At 40.1% G+C, this 23,452-nt stretch overlaps 1 protein-coding gene and 1 long non-coding RNA gene across 2 annotated transcripts; both read left to right on the top strand.

Annotated features, from left to right (window-relative positions):
• The first annotated feature begins 313 nt into the window (after positions 1-313).
• Positions 314-2,744, top strand: LOC145123231 (uncharacterized). Its single transcript, XR_013715059.1, has 3 exons — positions 314-418; positions 1,147-1,240; positions 2,591-2,744. It is a non-coding gene; the product is annotated as an uncharacterized LOC145123231 (long non-coding RNA).
• Positions 2,745-13,621: 10,877 nt separating this feature from the next.
• Positions 13,622-23,226, top strand: LOC145126636 (uncharacterized). Its single transcript, XM_079061965.1, has 3 exons — positions 13,622-13,865; positions 14,112-14,239; positions 22,660-23,226. The coding sequence occupies exons 1-3, from the start codon at positions 13,622-13,624 to the stop codon at positions 23,224-23,226; spliced, it is 939 nt and encodes a 312-aa protein (XP_078918091.1).
• The last annotated feature ends 226 nt before the right edge of the window (positions 23,227-23,452 follow it).

Below are 23,452 nucleotides of genomic sequence, written 5' to 3'. Positions count from 1 at the left end.
TAACGGTACATTCGGAAAACTTTCTCGATACCCGAGTCCCGATACACCAAAAATAAGTCAACTTTTGGACATTTAATAAATGGGAGACCATATGTGGGACCCACATGGCTTAGAAGCCAGCCAATAGTCCTTCTAGCCCACGTGGGTTTTCTTCTCCCTTCTTCTCTTCTTCTTGAGTGCAAGTTTTTCCAAAGGTACATGCATGGGTGAAGGCATGGGCTTACAAGACATGGGTGGGAACTTCAACTATAAAAGGAGGCTCACACCACCTCCATTTTCACACAACTCCAGCTCTCTCTCAATCTCTCAATCTCTCCCTCTATATCTCTCTATCTCTCTTAGATTGAATCACCACCACACACCACCCGCCACCGTTTCTGCAAGCTGCCACCACCGCCATCCGTCACCTCCACCTGCTGTAAGTAACCTCCACCACCCTTTTGTTCCTTGGTGCTTACCCTTCGTCGATTAAAACAGCCAAACCACAAGACCACGTCTGTTTTTTTTTGTGTTGCAATGCTCAACGTAAACAACAGGAGGTTATAAACCTCCTAATTTTGAAACTCTCAATATATTTAAACCATCACCTTTGTTATATATATTTGTTTCGTCGATCAATCACAGCAAACACATGACCATTGCAATTTTTTTTGTTGTTTCTTTTTCTTGGTGTGCAACGTCCACGTCCTCCTGTTAAAAGCTAACTATATACCAAACTTATTGCAAATTTATTATGTTTACCCCCCCCCCCCCAACTTTCGGACTTGTACAACTTTAGCCATTCCCTTGATTTGGATTAATTATTTTAACCCTCGTATGATAAATAGTTACGAATCGGGTCCTAAGTCATTAAACTATCAATTAAAAGTCCACAACTCACCCCTCACTCGAAAATACCTTACAAACCAAGTCCAAATCAGCAAACTTTTATTTTATTTATTTAAATTACACCCCTCCTTGTGATTTATTTGCAAAATAAATCCAAAACTTAAACTTAGAATTTAAATAAATCATTTTAGTCCCTTATTTGAAAAGTGTTGACAAACCTAGTCCCATTTGATTTATTTAAATTAGTAAATGAACCCTATGCTTTGGTTAAATTACCAAACAACCCTCCACATATTAATTTATGTTAAAATTTCATAGGAAACTAAATAAATCTTGGCGGTTCATTATCAAAGCGACATTTCTCGGTTTCTCGCGTCAAATACTCGAAACAAATCATCAACCACACGTTAAGGTGAGTGTTACGGCCCCACTTTTACATATTTTCGGGGGGGAATACATGTAGTACTTGTATATCTAGTATATATCTATTTTATAAATACTATGTTTAAACAAACAACACCACCGTTTTTTTTTTGCAATATAAATCACACGGAAATAGTATTTATTACGCTACGATTTACGGTATGGGGAATCTGGTTTGAAGGGCTGCATGGGTTACTGGATTTCAGAAGTGCTATAATGCCAAAATGGTCCTGCCCTCGGTGTTTCATGTCTGGCCCTCGTCTGTACATGATAGTACGTGTACTAAGTAATATTTATCATACAAAATGCACATGAAATATTAATGTTTTGTGTAAACACTTTATCAGTTTGGGAAATGATTTTTTTTTAACGCTTACATGTTAAGTAAAGAAAATTGTTTTAAAACATTAATATTTACATATGTTATGTTGTTAAAATAATACAACTAATAAAAATAACATACGCATTTCGACTACAAATGTGCTATGACTGTACATACGTTTATCAACTTGATAGTTTCAATATACCTCATATGTGCGTAAAAATATATAGGTTTATATATTTATACAAGTTTTAGAACTTGTATCTTAGGCGCATACATGTGTTTGTGTACACTATACTAACTATTATCAACTATTTAAACAAGTATCATATACTTTACGTGTATGCTTATCAAATATACTTGTTGTTTATCCGTTTATCCGTATCTGCGGTTGTTAAGTTCAACCTTGACAGATAACTTTATCCGTATATCCGTATATCTGTTTATGACATAAATATATAGGTTTATACATTTATACAAGTTATAGAACTTGTATCTTAGGCTCATACATGTGCTTGTGTACACTATACTAAGTTTTGTCAACTGTTTAAACAAGTATCGTACACTTTACGTGTATGCTTATCAAATATACTTGTTGTTTATCCGTATATGCGGTTGTTAAGTTCAACCTTGGCAGATAACTATATTCGTATATCCGTATGTTTTGTTTATCCATATCTGCGGTTGTTAAGTACAACCTTGGCAGAAAACTTTATTCGTTACCCGTACAACCATGGATTTGGTTGCTTTCAAACACAGTTTTAAGTATGTAATTACTTATGGAACATAACGTTTTGGCTTTCAAAGATTCATTACAAACACAGTTTTACGTATGGGTTTACTTATACAAACTATACATTTTGGCTTTTAAAGACTCATTGCAAACACTGTTTTAACTGTTGTTATACATACAAAGATAATACTTTTTAGACTTATTAAAAGTATTACTGCGTTAGCAGAAAACCTGTGACACTCACCAACCTTTGTGTTGACTTTCAAACTTACATGTATTCTTAGGGGATCATCAGACAGGCGTTCAGACAGAAGGTTAGCCGTGGATTGTAGACGACCTAGCTAGCTTGTTTTTGTTATCTGCTTACCTGTTTAAGGCAACTACTGTACTATTATTATCTGTAAGAACCCTGTATTCAAACTTAATGATGGAATACAAATGCAGTTTTGTTTATCGTTGTACTTGTGCTATATATTTAGTTTATCTGTGATCCATGAACTTAGTCCCGCTCTCGGCGTGTTCCGCCTTGGCCGGGGGTGTGACATCAAGTTATGGAACACCAAAAGTTTTCATGTTACCTTGTTATATGAGCTAATTTAGATTAATGAAGAAATATATGTGTTAGTTGTTTTCAATCTAAATTGATCTAAAAGTAGTTCATAAAATGTGTTTTTGTAACTTGTCCTCAAGGTTATATGAAAAGTCACACTTATGACTCTTAAAACTCATAAAAATTGCCATAGGTTACAAAATGAAGAGTCTTTTTGTCATAAATAGTTTTATGAACTCCACAACTTTTCCTCAAGTTATGGATGTTCAAGAGTCTCTTCATTTAAGTTTTTTTTGAAAACCTTAATTAAACTCATAAGTTATGAAAATCTAAGAGTTTTGAAAAGTTTCAAAGCTAGCCCTCAAGTTTTGGAATTTGCAAAGTTACCTCCCCATGTATACTTTAATTCCAAATTAAACCTTAGAGTTTTAAAAGTTTAAAATTCAACCTTATACTATTATAATATTAAAAGTTAATGATTATGTATATATGTATAAGAGTGAATTCAATCTTACCGTTAGTAGGCCTCATTCACGAAGCCACTCTCTAAGGGGGGTATAAGGTTACTGCCTATAAAATGGCAGTTTAATGGGTGTCCACTCTCACCCACCGCTTCCTTGATTGGTGGAGGGTTGTTAGCTGAATGGGTAGGAGATGACTCTAATTCTCCTTTCATTAAAAGTACAATGATAAACCCTAAGTAACTAAACACTTATAAATTCCTAATCTTAGTTACTTAGGAAAATGTGAATTTGGTGCTAACCCATGAAATTATACTTTTCACCCTTGTTAAGTCGTTAGTGGAGCGTGTGTGGTTAACCGGCACACTAACATGGGACTGACAATGTGTGGCAAAGGGTGACTTAAGTTTTATCATATATCGGTGGAGCGTGTGTGGTTCACCGGCATATCGATTGGGTGATAAAATTAAGGGTACCAAGTCAATTTGCATGGTTATTCACACCTTGTTTGTGATCCTCGGCATCCCAGTCACAAACTTGAGAGGGCACAATCGAGATTTAAACATGCCATTGAAAGTTCAATGAATCTCAAAAGATCTAGGAGTTTCAATCCAATTAAAACTTAATAATTTATTTTGTTTTTCATGGTGGAAATTGGTAAATCGTCATTTACCTACCTTCAAATATTTTGTAGCTTGGATTACGGCATCCCTCTTCCAAGTTATAAAAAAGTTTGTTGGGTCCTAGCCTTAGTATTTCATATTGGGTGTTATGTTAAGGACTTAAATCAACTAAAACTTGAATTTCTCCCTCATAAATGTCTAAGTTCAGACAACTATGGTCTTCCTCATCCTTTTGGATAGAGTTTCACTTCCTCCACCTCCTCCAATAATTCTCCCTGGCCCACAAGTTCAAGGTCACTCAATCCCTATTTGGCAAGCAAAGTCTATATGTGCTTACATCTTGGAGATTAAGTCACATATTGACAAGCCGGGAGAGTTGGGTGTCAAAGTCTTTAGGAAGTTGACTGTTGACTGAGTTCTTCAATTACTTCCTAAGTCATATAGTGAGTTCTTTAAGGACTGCTATGTGACAGACTATGACATGACCCTTAATGATCTTACATATTTGCTCGATGCTACTGAATCAGCAATGATTTGGAGCAATGGTAAAGCAAATTTGATTGGAAGATCTACTTCCCATGCTTCCATGGACATTGGTAATGGTAAAGAGAAAGGCGAATTCTGAGATAGTCTCGTGCACCATTTCCAAAGATTCCATATGTTTCTATTGCTAAGAGAAGGGACATTGGTTGCGAAGCTGTCCATTTTACCTGAAAGATCATAAGGATGGTAAAGTCAAAAAGGGGTTTGACTCTACTTCAGGTAAAGTCCACTATCTAACTTTATTAAGTTCTTATTTGGAGATTCTTAATACATGATGTAATGTAATTACATTTTAATGTTTTGCAGAATCAAAGAAAAGTAAGGAAGCTTAAAGAAAGAGTAAGCTGATTCTGATCGCGAATAGGTGGATTTCGATCGCATGGTTCGATGATCAGAATTTTAAGCTGCTGCTTAAGAGTTATGATATATTGCTTAGGAATAGATAACAACATGTTTTCATATGTATTTGCATTGTAAGGATAAGTTTTCCGCAAGTTTTAAAATAAAAGAAAAGTGTTGATTTTATTTATTTTAAGTATCCTTACGATGGCATTTGTGAAAAAATTGTTGTTTATATGATTTCATTGATAGCAATATTGGAAAACGGATTTGATTCTTTCGTTTGTGGTAGTGTCACAATTTTCCAAATAAGTAAAGATTCTCATCACCCAAGTTTCAGTTGGATAGAAACTTGGATTCATGCAACTTGTATTGTATGATGAATAATAATTTTTTTCATCGTTGGGAAATTAAGACTAACTCCATGCTCACATGCAAGTGTGAGTCGAGTGAGGGACTAAAGGATTGGGTACACTTGGTTGTGCACTGGTCAGGTCCACCACAAAGATCGATAAGATTATTCGTTATGATTTACTAAAGTTTAGTAAATATGGTTATACTTACAAGTTTAAGTGTAATTCTGAAACATTGGAAAAGTTTCAATATATGGCAGGACAGATAAGAAGAATCAAATAAGGCAGAAAGATAAAAGTTTCTCCAATCTGAAGAGATGGGAGAGTACTTGAGTATCTTGTTTTATGATTATCTTAGTGATTATAAAACCATATCACAGTTGATCCTCTAAAGACACCTTAGTGCATTTGTATGGCTAAGGACATGAATCATGAAATGTTGAAATGGTTAAAACAAAAGATAAATCATACTTCGTTCCAAAAAATCAAGTCTGAGAGTCATACTCTAAGATTGTAACTTGAGTGACATAATTCTAATAAAGGTTTATAACACTTATCAAATGTAGAGTAACATGTTTCTTACTCTTGTACATCTGAAATTGGTAAGTTGTGATGTTTTGGATAAGAAAAAAACCAACTAAGACCAATTGGATGAAGTGTTTGTCTTGATAAGAATCCACACTATCTCTTGGATATTTGTTTGTCAAAGAATGGGTCTTGAGAAGAGATTCTTATATGTCAAGAGGACAGTGGGAGTCTAAAAGATCTTGAGATAGTTTCAAGAACTAATCATGAGTATTGTTAATCACTAGCCCACGAATTGAGGTTTGTAACCTATCGTGTTGACATATTCTTATTTCTATGTCTATTCCAGTTAAAAGTTGACTATGCTTGTGAGTTCTATGAGTTCTCAATTGTTTGCATAACAACCTGGAAGCAATGGTAGGCCCTATGCTGCCAGGTGGCAAGAAAGTAAGATTAAACAAGTTCAATCCATATGAGTCTGGATTTGTCACTAACCTTGCCTTATGATTATGGTTTTGACAAATTCGCATGGATAGGAACACTTACACCATAAAAATAAAATCTAAGTGTCATAAGGTTTCTCTCCGATTCATGAAAATGATGGTGAGGAAACTCTTTCACTAGGTAGATTTTAAGTAGATAGCAATTGTGATATTTGCATTCTCAAAGTCATTAGTGGAGCGCGTGTGGTTAACCGGCACACTAGCATGTACTTGTGAGAAATGGCAAAGGTCTAAACAATTGAGACTATGATTACGGCATCCTTTTTCATAGTTCTAAAATTGTTTAGACACATATGTGAGCTGTTTAAGAAAAGGTGTATGATTTTGATAAAGTCTTATCAAAGCATCTCGTATAAAAACACTGAACTATGGTAAGAAAGTCAATAAAATATTGATTTCTAGAAGTCCAGCTGATTTCTGGGTACATGTCAAAGCTAGTGGGAGCATAAAGTGTTATGCTGGTTAAATTATAATTATCATGTAAGTAGGAGCATGATTATTATGTTTCGTATTGCAAGTTAGCAATGTTAATTATAGAAAACAAAAGTTTCAATTCTCTTTGAAAAGTTGTTTTGCTATAATTAAGGAAGAAGATTTTATACTACATTCCAATTCTACAAGCTTAGATTGAGATTTTAATCAACTCTAGTCCAGGATATATATGAATGTTATGTAGCGTCCTCAAAATTCGATTATGATTACGGCATCCCTCTTCATACTTCGAAGTATGAGAACATGGTGTAACCCTAATTATGCACACTATATAAGCATCTTATTCTTCCGAAAATTGGCAACCATATGAGACTATGAAGAAATGGTGAGGGCTAGCCGATTTCAAGAAGTGTTCATTTCTCTCTAAGTTATTCCAAGTGCATTTGATGTTGTGTGAACCATTTGAGGTGTCACACTTGGGGCACTCGGCTCTTAAGCATCAAGGATTCAAGCTACATAAAAGGTATGTCTTATAACTAGTTTTATTACCCAAGTATCAAAAGATGGTATGCTAGATAGGGTAATACCTTGGAATAATCATATTTGCATGTATAATAGAGAAAACATAGATCCAAGTTATTTATGGTTGCATGTACACTTAGGAGTGTTAGAATGCTCAAAACCCAACAGACACCCCTAAGTGCTTGGCCAAGCCTGGACTAATTTGATTTGTTCAATTAGTCAGTTGTCATAAATCGAAAATCGGGAAACAACAAATGGACAAAGAGAATGATTATAATCCATGTCTCAGTCCATATGATATCTAGAATGGAGGAATATATGATCACTTATCTAATGGACGCGTCATTGATTTGTTCAGAGTTCGACAGCGGCTTTAAGAGCTGTGATTGCTAATCGGATTATGAAGTCGTACTTGAAATAATAGTTTTAGACTTATTCAAGTGGGAGACTGTTGGATTAGATGTCTAAGCCCATAACTATTATCGGTATGTACTTGACCCGAGAGTAGCATGGTCCATTTGGGTTGCATATCATCAAGACAATTTGTTAGGATGGACTCTTGAGAGAAGGTTATATATGATTTATTAATATATTATAAGTACTAATATATTAATATGAAATCATATGGTTTTAATTAGTATTAATCAAGAATTAATTTAGAATTGATTTAGTGATCAAAAGGAGACTAATTAAATCTATGGGGACTAGTTATGTTAATTAGTTATATTTATGTGTGTTGGGCTTATGATCCTTGTTGGACCAAGTTTATGTATGGATACATAAAGAGTTGGGCCACATGAACCATGGATCATAAGACCCATGGGTATGGATTTGGGTTATATCCATGACCCTAGAAATCCCACATATAAATACATACTTCATTGCCCAAAATCGACACAAGTGTATTCTTGGAGTTCATGGTGGTTTTGGGTGCATGGAGATTCTCTCTCAAGTTCCTACTTTGTCCATGATGTGTTGTGATTCCACTTGAGGCTTCCACACTATTGGGGCTAAGCTCTTAAGGCTAGATACATCAAGACTTCAATTTCCACCATAAGGTATGTTATGTTAACTAGATTATTGTGTGGTATATGATAATTGTATGCTAGTTTTAGGTTTAATACCTTGGAAACACCATTGTATGTATAATTAGTGAAAACATAGATCCAAGGTATTTAGGGTTGCATGAACACCTTAGGAGTGTTAGAATGCTCAAAACCCAACAAGGATAACTAAGCATTCCTTATAAGGGGTGTGGATACCTTCAGGGATGGGTGATCCCCTGGGAAGTTTTTGTGTTGGGAGCCCAAAGCGGACGCTATTGTGATATTTTCCAGAGGGGGTGTTATAATAAATAAGACCCATGCTTAGCAAGAAGCTAAAATGCAAGCAACAAAGACAAGGTACAAGATATTACATAGTACGATGATTAAAAGGTGAACATCACTAGTCTACCCAAATACCACAACCATGCTTTCTCATGTATTTACACTAGACATATGAAAGGGAAATGATATTATCAACAACCCTAGTTGGGGAGAAGCCTAAATTTTTGAAAACCTTATCATTTCTTGCCTACCAAACGTTCCTTATAAGGCAGAAAAATATAGTGCTAGTTATCAAACTCTTTCGAGGGTGATTTCCCCATGAAGCAACATAATCGAGGAATTTAGAAACATTCATGAAATTCCTATCTTGAATCCCACACCAAATCAGCACCCAGTCTGGGACCACCTTGACAAATTGAATTTAACTAGTAAGTGATCCACATATTCCAATTTAATCCTGCAAAGCTTGCACTCCAAAGATTGAATGTTGATGCCCCTGCAAGCTAGTGTATCTACAAATCGGGATCCGACCCACTATTTCACTCGAAGCAAAACATCACACCTTTAAAGGAATAAGCCAGGACCAAAAAACTAAAGGACCATTTGTTAGAATTAATTTTGAATCAATCAACATTCTCATGTTATTCATCGAGTATCTTCCATCATTATTTACATTAAATCGAAACCCAAAGAAGGATTAAGACAAACATCAGGTTAGATAATTCCACCAAAGTGTCAACTTCACGAGGAGACGATTTCTAGCACCATGAGAAGGTATTAATTGATATTCAGTTAGAGAGCAGAAAATTTTTAATTGCTTCGAGTTGGTAAAGACGAGGAAAACGTTCTTGCAATGTGAAAGTATAACACCACCGCTCTTTCCAAAATACGATGTTGATACGAGAATCATGAATGAGAGAAAAAAAAGTTTTTCACTGCCTTGAATACGTTGCACCAAACACTATTTGATGTTTTTCGAGCGATATAAGAAGTGGGTTTTTTTTCAAGGTTATGAATGCTCACTATAACCATCTTCCAAAGACTGTCTACTTCATTCATTAGCCTCGACCACCATTTGATTAAAAGAGACAAGTTTTGTGCTATTAAAGTACCTACTCCAAGTCTGCCATTACTTTTAGATGATACCACTTTATTCCAATCGACCCAATGGATTTTGTCTTATTGATTTTCACCGCCCCAAAGGAACCTGCATCTTAGTTTTTCAAGAGATTCAATAAAGCCAATTGGAGCTTTAAACACGGAGAAGTAATAGGTGGGGAGGCTGCCAAGAACAGAGTTAATTAGGGTGAGCCAACCTCCAAATGATATTGAGTTGGCTTTCCAGATAGAAAGATTCGAGTGAAATTTATCTTGAATAGGCTTCCAATGCTTCTTAAGTTACATATTTTCCCCAACCGGGACCCCGAGATATGTAAATGGAAATGATACTGTCAAACATCCCAAAACACATGCCATATAATTGAGCTCCAAATCTATCATGCATGTACCAAAGAAACGAGACTTATAAAGTTAACTTTAAGCTCGAACAAAATACGAAAACATTTAATAATACAGAGGAGATTTTAACGCTAGAACAATTCCAATCACCAATGAATATGACATCGCCAACATAGAAGATGTGAGATATTATTGGCCTGAAGTTCGGTAATTCGATGCCATTAAATAAAGACTTTCTGGCAAGTACTTTTAAGAGATACATTAAGCCCTTCCATTGCGAATATAAAAAGAAATGGGGATAAGGATCTCCTTGTCGCACACCCTTTGTAATAGGAAATTTAATGGTAAGTGATCTGCTAAAAAGAACCGAGGCACACGATAAAGAAAGACACCCAAGAATCCAAGTTCTCCACTTTACTTGTAACATCCTGATGATGAGGTATTTCCATTTTTAACGCTATGTATGATCATTATTTGAATTTTAGCCCTTGTGTATGGTAAGTATTGCAACAAGGGCCCACAGTGGCATTTTTGTAATTATTTGGCGGACCACACTACGCTGGGCATATATGGCGCACGCGGGGCATACATGGCAACACCCCCAAACCTAATATTTAGGGTCTGGACCCTATATAAACATCATTAACTTACCAAGACTCATTCCCTTACCAGCCTCCAGCCCTCATTTCATCCATAGCAACCCTAATTTCTTGTGTGTGTTCCTTTGAGCTTGAAAGTGTGAGTGATTTGGTGTCTTTGAAGCAAGAGGAGATTAAAGAACCACATTGGAAGATCAAGACCACTTAGATCCACAAACACCTCACCTCCAAGCTTCATTTTGAGGTATAAAGTTCTGAACTTGATGATCATATCTCTAGATCTAGCTAGTGTTAGAAGTTTATGATTTCTAGTCCATAATCTTGGTCCATTTGGGTATGAGCTACCCTAGACCAAATAAATTCTACTTTTTGACGTTTTAGGGTGTTTTGGGTGATAAAAGTGTGATCTTGGATCTTCTTTTTCCTCCATGCAAGTGTTGAAATGTCTTAATAGGATAAGAAGCTAGGGTTATAGCTCTTGGGACTTGCCTATCCATGGAAAGTCATAAAGGTGGAAACTTTATGACTAAGAGCCTTGTTTTGAGTCTAGATCTATACTCGAAAGGAAAAAGTCTTAATGCATTAAGCATTTCTCAAGGGTAAAGTTGGGTGCAGGGTACGATGGGTGTACTTCAGAGTACGCTGCGCGTACTCCCTTAAGCCCCCAGTGATAGAACACGAGTACGTTGGGTGTAATGGCTGAGTACGTTGTGCGTACTCAGCCTGAGTCAACTCGGTACACTTTTTGACTTATTGACTTTGACTAGGGTTTGACCAAGTTTTGGCGTAAGGGTGTTATGGGTATTTTTAGTGGTAATTGGGATTGGTCATTAATTGATGAATAGGTGACGGTTTGAGCTGAAATTCGGAGTTGTGTCCTGTTCAGAGATCTTTTTCAGATTGAGAGGTGAGTTTTCCTCACTGTACTTGTGGGTCGAAGGCATCAATGTCGGCCCACTAGGTTATGTATCCTGGTATATAGGATGATTTTATGCTAGTTATATGATAGATTAATAGATCTGTATGATTACTTGTATTTGTTGGATATGTGTTTATGTTTATTTGTTGTATATGTTGATATATTGTGGTTCGGTTGAGGCGGTTCTGCTTTGTGCTGAAGGCCAAGATACCCGGGTCGGTCCGGATAGCCTGTAGGCCCTGTGAGGCGGTGCAGTTAGGCTGAAGGCCCAAAGAACGGTCCAGATAAGCTGTAGGTTCTTTGAGGCGGTCCAGTTAGGCTGAAAGCTCATATTTGCATGTTGTTGTTTGTTGTGTTGTGTGGTGGTACTTTGGGGGAGCTCAGTAAGCTTTGGCTTACGGTTTCAGTTTATTGTTTCAGGTACTTCAGAGGATCATGGGAAAGCGAAGGCGTGATCGTGCATATTTTCATGTTTTTATGATACTGGATCTTAGGAAACTTTGATTATGATTATACTGTTGAAACAATGGTTTGTAAACACTTTATGGCTAATGGGTTGTTTTTCAGAAAACAAAAAATAGATTTCTATGATTTTTGGGTATGTAACAAGTTGGTATCAGAGCCTTGGTTTGAGAAAATTGGATGAACTTTCATGTGAATCCAGACTCAAACTAAGGAACTGCAAAAAGTTTTAAAATATTTTCAAAATTGTTTTCAAAGATAACCAAGGAAGGATGTGATGTGTACGATCAGTCGGAGAAAGCAAGTATACCCTAAATTACCACACTGCTATTTGTTATTGATGAGTATGATAGAACTACATGCTTCTGGTAGGCTTGGGATGTTCAGAAATTGCATGATAGAATTGTATGATGTATGATGTCTGATAGCCGAGGCGGATTTCTTGTACGTTAGATGAAATTGAAATCATTACCGTAGTTGCTAAGTGTGTGCATCATAGTTATACATAACTAAGATTTGATAGCCTGAGAATGTTTGATTTAGCCTTATTTCATGTTCTTTTCTGATTAAGGGCTTATGGTAGAATCAAGTATTCGACTGTCTAGAGGATCCAACATTATGTATGATTAGCATGTATGAGTGGCTGCAGGGTTGGTGGAAGTTTCATGAGTGAGTATGTGTGTGAGCAGCCGACCTGATAAGGAATCTAGTCACTCTCGATAGAGTGAGGATACGATGTATGCATATCTTGGTTGTTGTATTTGTTTTGGGCATTTTATGATGATCCTTGAGACAAATACAAGTAGGTATGGAAGGTAGTGTGGGTCCGTACTACTGGAAGCATAGGACCTGTATGCGTAGCAAGGAAGTCACAAACCCCAAGGGTTTCATCTATGTGGAATGGTTTTTATGGTATGGATTGCGGCATTTTTATATATTCTAGTTTATTTTCAGTATGGTGTTTACAAGGGGATCAGGTTCTAGATTTGGAGCAGGTGGCCCGGAGAGGCTAGGATTGACCGATGATCAGATACGAGAGATGATTACCACTGAGGTGGCTACTGCTGTCCGGGGATCGATTCTTGAGTTGTTTAGGTCTATCAAGACCGCCATGATTGAGCTCTTGGATGGTCGATATGTTGCACTTTCTGAGGATGTTGTTGTTGCAGCTACCACGGTTGTTGTTGCCGCAGGGGTTTGTGGGGAGAGATTTTTCCAGTACCTGGACTTCAACAATATGAAGCCCACAGAGTTCGATGGGGCCAGGGACCCAATTGTGGCGATGAGGTGGTTGTATGAAGTTTAGGGTTGTTTATTCACATGTTCTTTCCCTGTTGACCAAAAGGTCAAGTGCGCCCTGAACCTTATCCGATCAGGGGCAAAGGATTGGTGGAGATTGGTCACTGGCTCTTACACTCCTGAGCAGAGAGCTACTGTTACTTGGGAGCATGTCTCAGAGATGTTCCGTGCGATATACGTTCCCTTGGTGGAGAGGGAGAGATGGTTGAGAGGGTGACAGAGATCACCAAGATATTTACTGAGAGGGCCCTTTTCTGCCCTGAGTTTGCTGCTTCTGACTAGGCTTAGATGACTCGGTACTTGAGCATGCTCAAGATGGATATTTGGTAGTGCGTGTCCACCCAGAGTTATGCTTCCCTCGTTTAGCTTCAGGATGCCACGAGGAGGCGGTGGATTGAGATGGAGATTCAGACGAGGGAGTTAAGGCAGGCTCCAGTTCAGCCACAACCAGCAGCGAAGCGGTTCAAGCCCGCTGATTCGAGGTCTGTGGGACAGAGAGGCTACACTTGTGGAAAGTGCGGCAAGGTTCATGATGGTGCTTGTCGATCTTCATCTGGATGCCACAAATGTGGCAAGGAGGGACATTATGCCAAGGATTGTCGTCAACAGGCCCCATTAACGAGCACCAGGATCTGTTACCACTGTGAGTAAGTTGGCCATATTAAGGCAAACTGTCCCTTAGTCACTGCGAGGCCGGCGTAGGCTCCAACATCGGTTACCTTAAGGATCACAGATGGGCATCAGGGTAGGGCGCAGCACCCGAGGACTCGAGGTCATGCTTTCCAGCTCACTACATAGGAGGCCAGGGTGGCGCCATATGTCGTTACTATTATTTTCTTTATTATTCTGTAGTTATTTTATGGTATACATATGTTTTTTATTATTCTAGGTACCTCCTTAGGGAATTCCTTGCCTGCTCTTGTGCTTTTCGACTCGGGTGCGAGTCCTTCCTCTGTATCTCAGTATTTTAGTAGTGGTTTTGATATGAATCTTGGAGAGTTGGAGTGTCCGTTGCAGGTTTCTATTGACAACGAACACAGGGTTTCTGCATCGATCATTTATCAGGGGTATGTACTGGAGATATTTGGGGTGCCTTATCCGATTGATCTATTTCCTATCCCCATGTGGGATATATGCGTGATAGTAGGGATGGATTAGCTGAGCAAGTTTAGGGCTATGATTGACTATGAGAGTTAGTGGGTTGTAGGTCGAACCCCAAGTGCGTGAGAGCTGGTTATTTATGGAGAGGGTACTGGGACTAGGTCAACCTTTTGTTCTGCTGTCAGGGCTCAATGGTATATTTAGTATGGTTATATGGGTTATCTTGCGTATGTGGTTGATACTCGGGCTGAGAAGTTGGCTTTGGTTTCAGATGTTCCTGTTGTTAGAGATTTTGTTGATGTGTTCCCAGAGGAGTTACCCGGTGTGCCTCCTGAGAGGCACGTTGAGTTCATTATTGATTTGGTTCCTAGTGTGGCTCCGATTGCCAAGGATTCGTACCGTTTGGCACCATATGAGATGTAGGAGTTGTCCTCTCAGCTTAAGGAGCTTTTGGACAAGCAGTTTATTAGACTGAGCAGTTCATTGTAGGGAGCACCGATCTTGTTTGTCAAGAAAAAGGATGGTTCACACCGGATGTGCATTGATTACCGGGAGTTGAACAAGTTGATAGTGAAGAACCGTTACCCACTTCCACGGATTGATGAACTCTTTGATTAGTTTCAGGGTGTATCTTGGTTCTCCAGTATCGATTTGAGGTCGGGATCATCATATGAGGGTTAGAGAGGAGGACGTGGACAAGACCGCGTTTCGGACTCGCTATGGTCATTACGAGTTCGTGGTGATGTCATTTGGGCTCACCAATGCGCCCGCAGCATTTATGGATTCAATGAATCGGGTATGCAGTTCGATGATCGATCGATCAGTTATTCTTTTCATTGATGATATCTTGGAGTATTCCAAGACAGGGAGCAGTATGAGGAGCACCTTCGAGAGCTTCTGGAAGTGTGAGTTTTGGTTACGGGAAGTCCAGTTATTGGGGAATCTCATTAACCAGAATGGGATTCTGGTCAATCCGACCAAGATTGAGGCTGTGATGCAGTGGGAGGTTCACAATTCTCCTTTGGAGATCAGGAGTTCTTCGGATTAGCAGTATATTATTTGAGATTTATTTAGGACTTCTCCAATATTGTGGTACTCCTCACTCGTCGGACGAGGAAAGGCATGGATTTCTGTTGGGGGCCTAAGCAGCAGCCTGCGTTCGAGACACTGAGACAGAAGTTGTGTGAGGCCCCAGTGTTGACCCTCCCTGAGGGTGTTGAGGATTTTTTTTCTTGTATTGTGATTCATCCATCACTAGTTTGGGAGCGGTGCTTATGCATCATGGGAGATTCATTGTGTATGCTTCTAGGAAGCTGAAGGCGCATAAGGGTCAGTATCCGACACATGATTTAGAGTTGGGGCGGTGGTGTTTCCCCTCAATATTTGGCGACATTGTCTGTATGGGGTTCGGTGTACTATCTACACAGACCAAAAGAGTTTGACATATCTCATGGATCAGCCAAATATAAACATGAGACAGCGCAAATGGATTGATGTAGTCAAGGATTATGAATGTAAGATTTCTTATCACCCTGGGAAAGCAAATGTGGTCGTTGATGCTTTGAGCCGTAATACGGCTAGTTCTGCTATTGAGAGCCTATGTATGAGGATTTTGATTGATTCGCCATTATTAGATTCGATTAGGGAGGCTCAGGCTGAGGAGTCAAGAAGGGGAATTGGAAATAGGAGAGACTTATGGATGATATTGACATGTTCGCTACTGACAGTCATGGATTATTGACCCGGTATGGACAGGTTTGGGTGCCAAAGTTTGGTGGGATCAGGCAGACTGTGTTGGAAGAGGTGCAAAAGTCCAGGTTTTCGATACACCCTTGAGCCACAAAGATGTATCGGAATTTGAGACTTAGTTACTGGTGGTCGTGCATGAAGAGAAAGATAGCCTGGTATGTTGAGAGGTGCTTGACTTTTCGGATGGGCAAGACCAAGCACCAGAGATCGCATGGCAAGTTGCAGCCATTAGAGGTTCCCATGTGGAAATGAGAACATATTACTATGGATTTCATCACCAAGTTACCTCAGATGACGATGGGATTCGACGCGATATGGGTTATAGTGGACCGTCTGACCAAGAGCGCCCACTTTCTAGCCATTCGAGAGAGCTCTACGGCTGAGAAAATGGCCGATTTATATGTGCGAGAGATTGTTTCTTGACATGGTATTCCAGTCTCCATTGTATCGGATCGAGATATTCGGTTCACATCTCGTTTCTGGCAGAAGTTCTACGAGGAACTGGATACAAGGTTGCACTTTAGCACCACTTATCATCCGCAGACGGATGGTCAGAGCGAGCGGACCATTCAGACGCTCGAGGATATGTTTCGAGCCTATGTGATTGATGTCGGTGGGAGTTGGGACTCCTACCTTCCCTTAGCTGAGTTTTCTTACAACAACAACTATCACTCCAGCATTGGTGCACCGCCATTCGAGCTTCTCTATGTTGGGGAGAGGTGGGTCATAGAGTCATGGGCAGGAAGTGTCGTACCCCAGTATGTTAATATCATCCATGAGTCTCTTCTCTATGTCGAGCTTCTCTATGGGAGGAAGTGTCATACCCCAGTATGTTGAGGATAGGTGGTTCATAGAGTCATGGGCAGGACTGAGTTAGTCCTTCAGATGACGGAGCTCATTCAGTATATTAGGCCGATACTTCATATAGCTTAGAGTCGGCAGAAAAGTTACGCCGACAAGCGTCAATCCGAGTTGGAGTTCCAGGTTGGTGACATGGTTTTGCTGAAGGTATCGCCCTGGAAGGGTGTAATACACTTCAGGAAGAAATGCAAGTTGGGGCCCCGATATATTGGGCCATTTCGGGTGATTTCGAGGGTTGGCAAGGTAGCGTACATACTGGATTTGCTTGTGAAGCTTAGTCAGATCCACAACACCTTCCATGTTTCGCAGCTTCATAAGTGTGTAACACTCGATTCTAGGTATGAAATTATTTTGATTATGTATGTGTATTTTTAGGGCCATGACGTGGTGAAACCTCACCATAACGTGGCGATAACTGTAACGCTCGGTTCACGGTACGTATTTTAAATTTAAAGATTTTATGTTTTTACACTGGGACTTGGCGAGTTGGAAGCCCAACTCGTCGAGTAGACAAGACTTTGGAAGCGAGTTTTAAGTAACCTACTCGACGAGTCGGGAGCCCGACTCGGCGAGTAGGACTGTCTGGATAGAACCCTAATATTTAGGGTTTGCACCCTATTTAAACACCTTAAGTGGTTCCCTTTACATCCTCCAACACCCTCAGACCATACCCACGAAACCCTAATCGTTTTTTAGTGATTTTGAACTCTTTGTGTCATTTTGTGCAAGTTACAAGGTTGAAGAGAAGAATAAGGAGCTTGGGATTTCAGAAGGAGCAAGGAGATCCAGAGGTTTTGCTTCATTTCCTGTTTATTGGAGGTAAAAAGTCCAGACCTTGCTTCTCCTTTCATTAGATACTCTTTTTGGAGTAACTTAGGGTTTTTGGAACCCATTTTGGAGCCATTCTTGGGTGCAACCACGATTCTGGGATAAGAACTTCAGATATGGAACCATTGAGGGTTCACATGGCATAAAGGTGCCAACTTTATGGCCATGGGAGACCCATGCATCATATAAACCCCTTTTTATGGATTTTTGAGCCAAAAACCTCATGCATGGACATCAAGTTCGTAGCTTTACGTATAAAATGGACCCTAGGAGGTCAGATCTATGATTTGGATGCATTAAGACCCACTAAAAGCGACTGTATAGTTTTGGACAAATAGGGACTCGCGAGTCGGGTCGCAGTTTTCCCCAAACGTCTTCTGGAAATGGTCTTTGGTTGAGTTGAAGGAAAACTCAGCTTGTTGGGGTTTCTTATGGACTTGAAGATCGAAGGACTCGACGAGTGCAAGGAGGAACTCGGCGAGTTCAAGGCAATATCCCAACCACATAAAGACGGACTCGACGAGTTTAAGGAGCGCTCGGCGAGTCATAGACTAAACACCTTCATACGGATGAAGATGAACTCGACGAGTTCAAGGATGAACTCGGCGAGTCAGTTGAAGAAGGTCCTGATGTTTTGTTGAAGGCGAACTCGTCGAGCTCTTGCTAGACTCGACGAGTAGGGACGGGGTTGTAGCACTTCGTGGACGTGGGAACTCGACGAGTTGGTGGACCAACTCGGCAAGTCTAGTAAACCAGATGTTGACTTTGACCAAAGTTGACTTTGACTTGGACTTGAGTTGACCCTTGTAGGGGTTATGAGTATGAAATGGTAAATTAGAAAGGATGTTGTGTAGGGATCGAGGAGTCGAGAAGAGTTAATTTCCGTACCGTGTATAGTGCAGACACTACACGACATTGAGGTGAGTTACCTTCCAGTAGAAGTGGGTCTAAGCCACCAAGGCTGACCCACTAGTAGTTGTTTACAGTTGAGATGATTGTCTTTGTGATAATTGTCTGGTTTGCTATTACTTGATGTGTTCTATGTGCCAGTATGATATGTTCTATGTGATAGTGGTAGTAGGAGGGGAACAGTCCCCCGATCCGGTCGTTAGGACCAAAGGGTAGGTCGGACACCCCAGATATGTCTGACAGCATGATTATGATATGTTATTATGTGATAGTAGTAGGGGTGAAATAGTCCCCATAACCGGGTGAGATAGACCGGAGGGTAGGCAGGCACCCCACAATGGCCTGACACGGGTAGATCAACACCCCAGAATGGCTTGACACGGGTAGGTCAGCACCCCAGAATGGCTTGACATGGGTAGATCGGGCACCCTAGAATTTCCCGACAGTATGTATGTTGTATGGTGTGTGGTATGATGGGGGAACTCACTAAGCTTTGTGCTTACGGTTTTCAGTTTTGGTTTCAGGTACCTCTTCATCTAAGGGGAAGGAGCCGGCAGGGTAGCAGCGCATCGCACACACATGATTCCGTATTTGAGAACCTTGGGATTGTACTCTGACATTATACTATTTGACATTATGGTTTTTGAGACATGTAACTATGGTTTTGTGGTTTGATGTGATATCAGTAATGTTTTCCTCAAATAATTTTACAAGTATTATAATTAAAAACAAAAATTTTCGGTCTTGAATTTGGGATGTTACAATAACTTTTGGGTCACGAGAGTTTAATGAACCACCACGACGTGGTGATTTTTCCACGATGTGGTGGCCGCTGTTGGTGAAAACCCTAAAGTTGAAGGTTGAGCCATATTTAAACTCCTTAACCTTTCATAGCCTCCCTCCCATTAGCCTCCATCTCTCCAAATCGTCCTTTGCAAACCCTAGATCTCTTGTGTGAATTTTATCAGCCTTAAAGTATGTGTGTGTGTGTGTCTATATATATATATATATATATATATATATATATATATATATATATATATATGTGTGTGTGTGTGTGTGTGTGTGTGTGTGTGTTTGGTGCTTATGAAGGAAGAAGGTGGTGGTAGATCATATTGGGAGTCCAAAGCAAAGTAGATCCAGAAGTTTATCTTCCTCAAGCATCTCAAGGAGGTAAAATGTTTTCATCTTGATGAGTTGGTTGATAGATCTCTATATTTTGTCCACTTTTCTCTATGCCTCGATATTTTGAATGGTTGAATCTCATAAAGCTTGCAACTTTATGAATCTCCAGCCCATTTGGAGCGTTTGACTCTTTGGATCTAATTTAGATTTGAGTTTTGAGGCCATGCATGGAATCTTGGCCCTTTTTGACCTAATTTGACCTATTAAGAGTTCAAGACATGCATTGGACATGCATGTCTAAAAAGTATAGATTTTTATGATGTGTTTAGTGTTAGAAACTCTTATGGAGCTTTTAGACAAGTAACCTTAAAGATTGGGTGATTATTGCTTAAGCCATGTAGTGTTTTGGACCTTAAAGTTGAGATCTATTCACTTTGGAGGGTTCTATTGGATAAAGTTGGAAACTTTATCCATCTAGACCCTATTATGGACCATATCTGAGTTGGAGGCCCTTTAGAATCGAAGAAAATGGTTGAATGCGTTAAGCTGCTGAAAACCCAGTTACCACAACGTGGCAAGGATACCACGACGTGGTGGAGGGGCTAGTCGCGACTATTTTGTTATATTCGACGCCACGACGTGGTAAAGGGATACCACGACATGGCAGTCAGCTAAGTTGGATCTTCTTGACTTTTTGACTGTTTGACCTAGTTTAGCACAAGAGGATATTTTGGGTATTTTGGAGTATGTTTGATAATTGGCCTTTTTTTAATGGTTAGGTATCGGTTAGAGCTGAGATTCAGAGTTAGGACCTCATCAGCTATTGTTCAGATTCAGAGGTGAGTTTTCTCACTGTATCAATGGGTCGAAGGCACCAAGGCCGACCCATTATTTGTGATATAGGGTGCTAGCTATATTTGAGATATGTATATGAAACACCAGGATTCGGCCCCTGGCAATTGTAAGAAAGACCAGGCTATGGCCCCTGGAAATTGTATGAAATACCAGGCTATAGCCCCTACTATTTGTATGCAAGACCAGGATCTGGCCCGTGGTAACTATATGAAAGACCGGGATTTGGCCCTCAGTAGGAAATTGCGTGTAAGACTATGGTTTGGCCCATAGCACTAGCTTATTTATGTTTCGTATGTGGTACTTTGGTGAAACTCCCTAACCCTTTGCTTATAGTTTATATTTGTGGTTTTAGGTACTTCTGGTATTAAGCGGAAGGGCCCGACATGATGGCATGGCATTCACTACTCATTATTTTCCACACTTATGGATCTTATTACTCTGATGACTTGAGATTGTTATTATGTAATGGGTTTTTGGAATAATTGAATGACTGTATTTCTTATTTAAAAATGAAAAACTTTATCTTGGTTTTTGGGTTGTTACAAGTTGGTATCAAAGCCTTGGTTTGAGGGATCCAGGCACACCTTCAGGTGTGTCTGAACTCAAACTGAGGAAATGATAATCTTTTCAAAAGAAAAAGAAATTGAATTTTTAAAAAGATTCTTTTATGTAAAAGATGGGAGTGCAATGCGTGCAATCAAGCTGAGCTCAAGTAAGTGTTTCCCAAGTTACCCATACTTATGTATTGTGATTAGTATTCTTGATATGTGAACATCATGCTAGATTAGGGCTAAGGATACCTTCAAGAATCATATGATAGAAATGCTTGATTTGTATGGTTCCTCATAGCTCATTAGAACTTGATGACATTAATTACATGGAATTGATATCGGCTCAATTATTTACTATGTGTATGCTTTCAAAGTTGTATATGTTTAGGATTGTATAGCCCTAGAATGAATAAGTTAGCCTCATTTCATGTTCCTTGTTTGGTTATGGACTTAGTGTAGAATCTTCATTCGACAGTCTATGTGATCCTATTTTGTGTACAACTTGCATGCATAAGGCAACCAACGATGTTGATTGAGATTCTTGGTACTGCTAGTGGTGAGGGTTGAGAGAGTTTCTTGAAGATTCTAGGATATGTATGGTATGTAGCATAGGCGGTTCTTGTTTATAGTGGGAGGAGGTTACCCGAGCCGTGGGGATGGCAGGGTTGGTGGAGATGACATGGGGAGACTTTGTTCAGAGTTTATAGAGGGATTTAACACTAGCTATAGAGGTGAAACAGCTGGCGAGGGAGTTCCAGGACCTTCGCCAGACTTTAGAGACTGTGGCGAAGATCACCGCCAAATTCAGGGAGAGGGCATTGCAGGTCCCGCAGTACACTGCGGATGAGGAGATGTGGAAGATGAGATATCATGCTATGCTGAGGGGTAATATTAGGGAGTTCGTGAGCTTTTCGGGCTGTAAAACCCTGAATGACATGATCGAGAAGGCCTGCAAGCGGGAGATTGAGTTGGAGATCCGAACGAAGCGGTAGCAGGAGCAGGTTCAGATAGTTGTGGGCTAGGACAAGAGGCCTAAGACTTATGATACCCACACCAGAGGCTAGCAGGGTCGAGGCCGGTGCACCAAGTGCGGCAATCCCCATGGTGGAGCTTTTAGATCAGAAGGTTGAGGATGTTTTAGATGTGGCCAGTCGGGCCACGTGAGTAGGGATTGCCCTAAGAGGGCTCTGATTTGCTTTCACTTCAATCAGACCGGCCATAAAAAGGCCGATTGTTCGAGATTGATTGGGGGAGCAATGGTGGTGCCTACACCAGCCACTTTGAGGATTACCGATGGCCGTCAGGGCAAGGCGGAGGCTCTTGTGGTGAAGAGCAAGGCTTTTCAGTTGACTACCGATGAGGCCCGTGCAGCGCCAGATGTAGTGACTGGTATTTGTTCTAATCCTACATCTTATTTCTTTCCTTGTGTATGCTTATATTTATTATGATATTGTGTAGGGACCTTTTTGGTCAATGGTTTGTTTGCTCACATTCTGTTTGATTCGGGGGGCTACACGATCCTTTGTATCTCTTGCACTCAGCAAGAAGTTTCGAGACGCTCCGGGGACATTAGTTTCCCCTTTAGAGGTGGAGATTGCGGATGACCGTACCGTGAGTGCTTCAAGATTTTTCCGTGGGTGTGTCCTAAACATGTTTAGCGAGAGGTTCTCTACTGATCTGGTGCCGATCCCCTTTAGAAGATCAAAGGTTATCATCGGGTTGGATTGGTTGGGCCCCAATGGGGCCATGATTGATTGTGAGTGGCAGCTAATGACAGTTCGAACCCCAAGTGGAGGAGAACTGGTTATTACTGCTGAGAGAGCTCCGTATGGGCCAGCTCTCTATTCAGCTGCGAGGTCCAGGAGATATCTTCAGCAGGGTTGTTCTGGGTTCTTAGCCTATGTTTCTGACACGCAAGTTGAGGATACGACGGAGTTGAGAAGGGTACCCATTGTGCATGATTTTCCTGATGTTTTCCCCGAGGATTTGCTTGGAGTTCCTCCCGAGAGGCAGGTTGAGGTTTAGATTGATTTGGTACCCGGTGCGGCTCCGATAGCCAAGGCGTAGTATCGCCTGGCACCACCAGATATGCAGGAGTTGTCTATGCAGCTGCAGGAACTGCTACACAAGGGTTTTATTCGTCTGAGCAGTTCTTTGTGGGGAGCTCTGATCTTATTTGTGAAGAAGAAGGATGGTTCGCACAGGATGTGCATTGATTATTGGGAGTTGAATAAGCTAACTATTAAGAACC

This window comes from Lactuca virosa, chromosome 7 (genome assembly GCF_052849685.1).
Source record: "Lactuca virosa cultivar CGN04683 chromosome 7, Lactuca_virosa_CGN04683_v6, whole genome shotgun sequence".
Classification (NCBI taxonomy): domain Eukaryota; kingdom Viridiplantae; phylum Streptophyta; class Magnoliopsida; order Asterales; family Asteraceae; genus Lactuca; species Lactuca virosa.
This window is presented reverse-complemented; position numbering and strand designations above follow the sequence as displayed.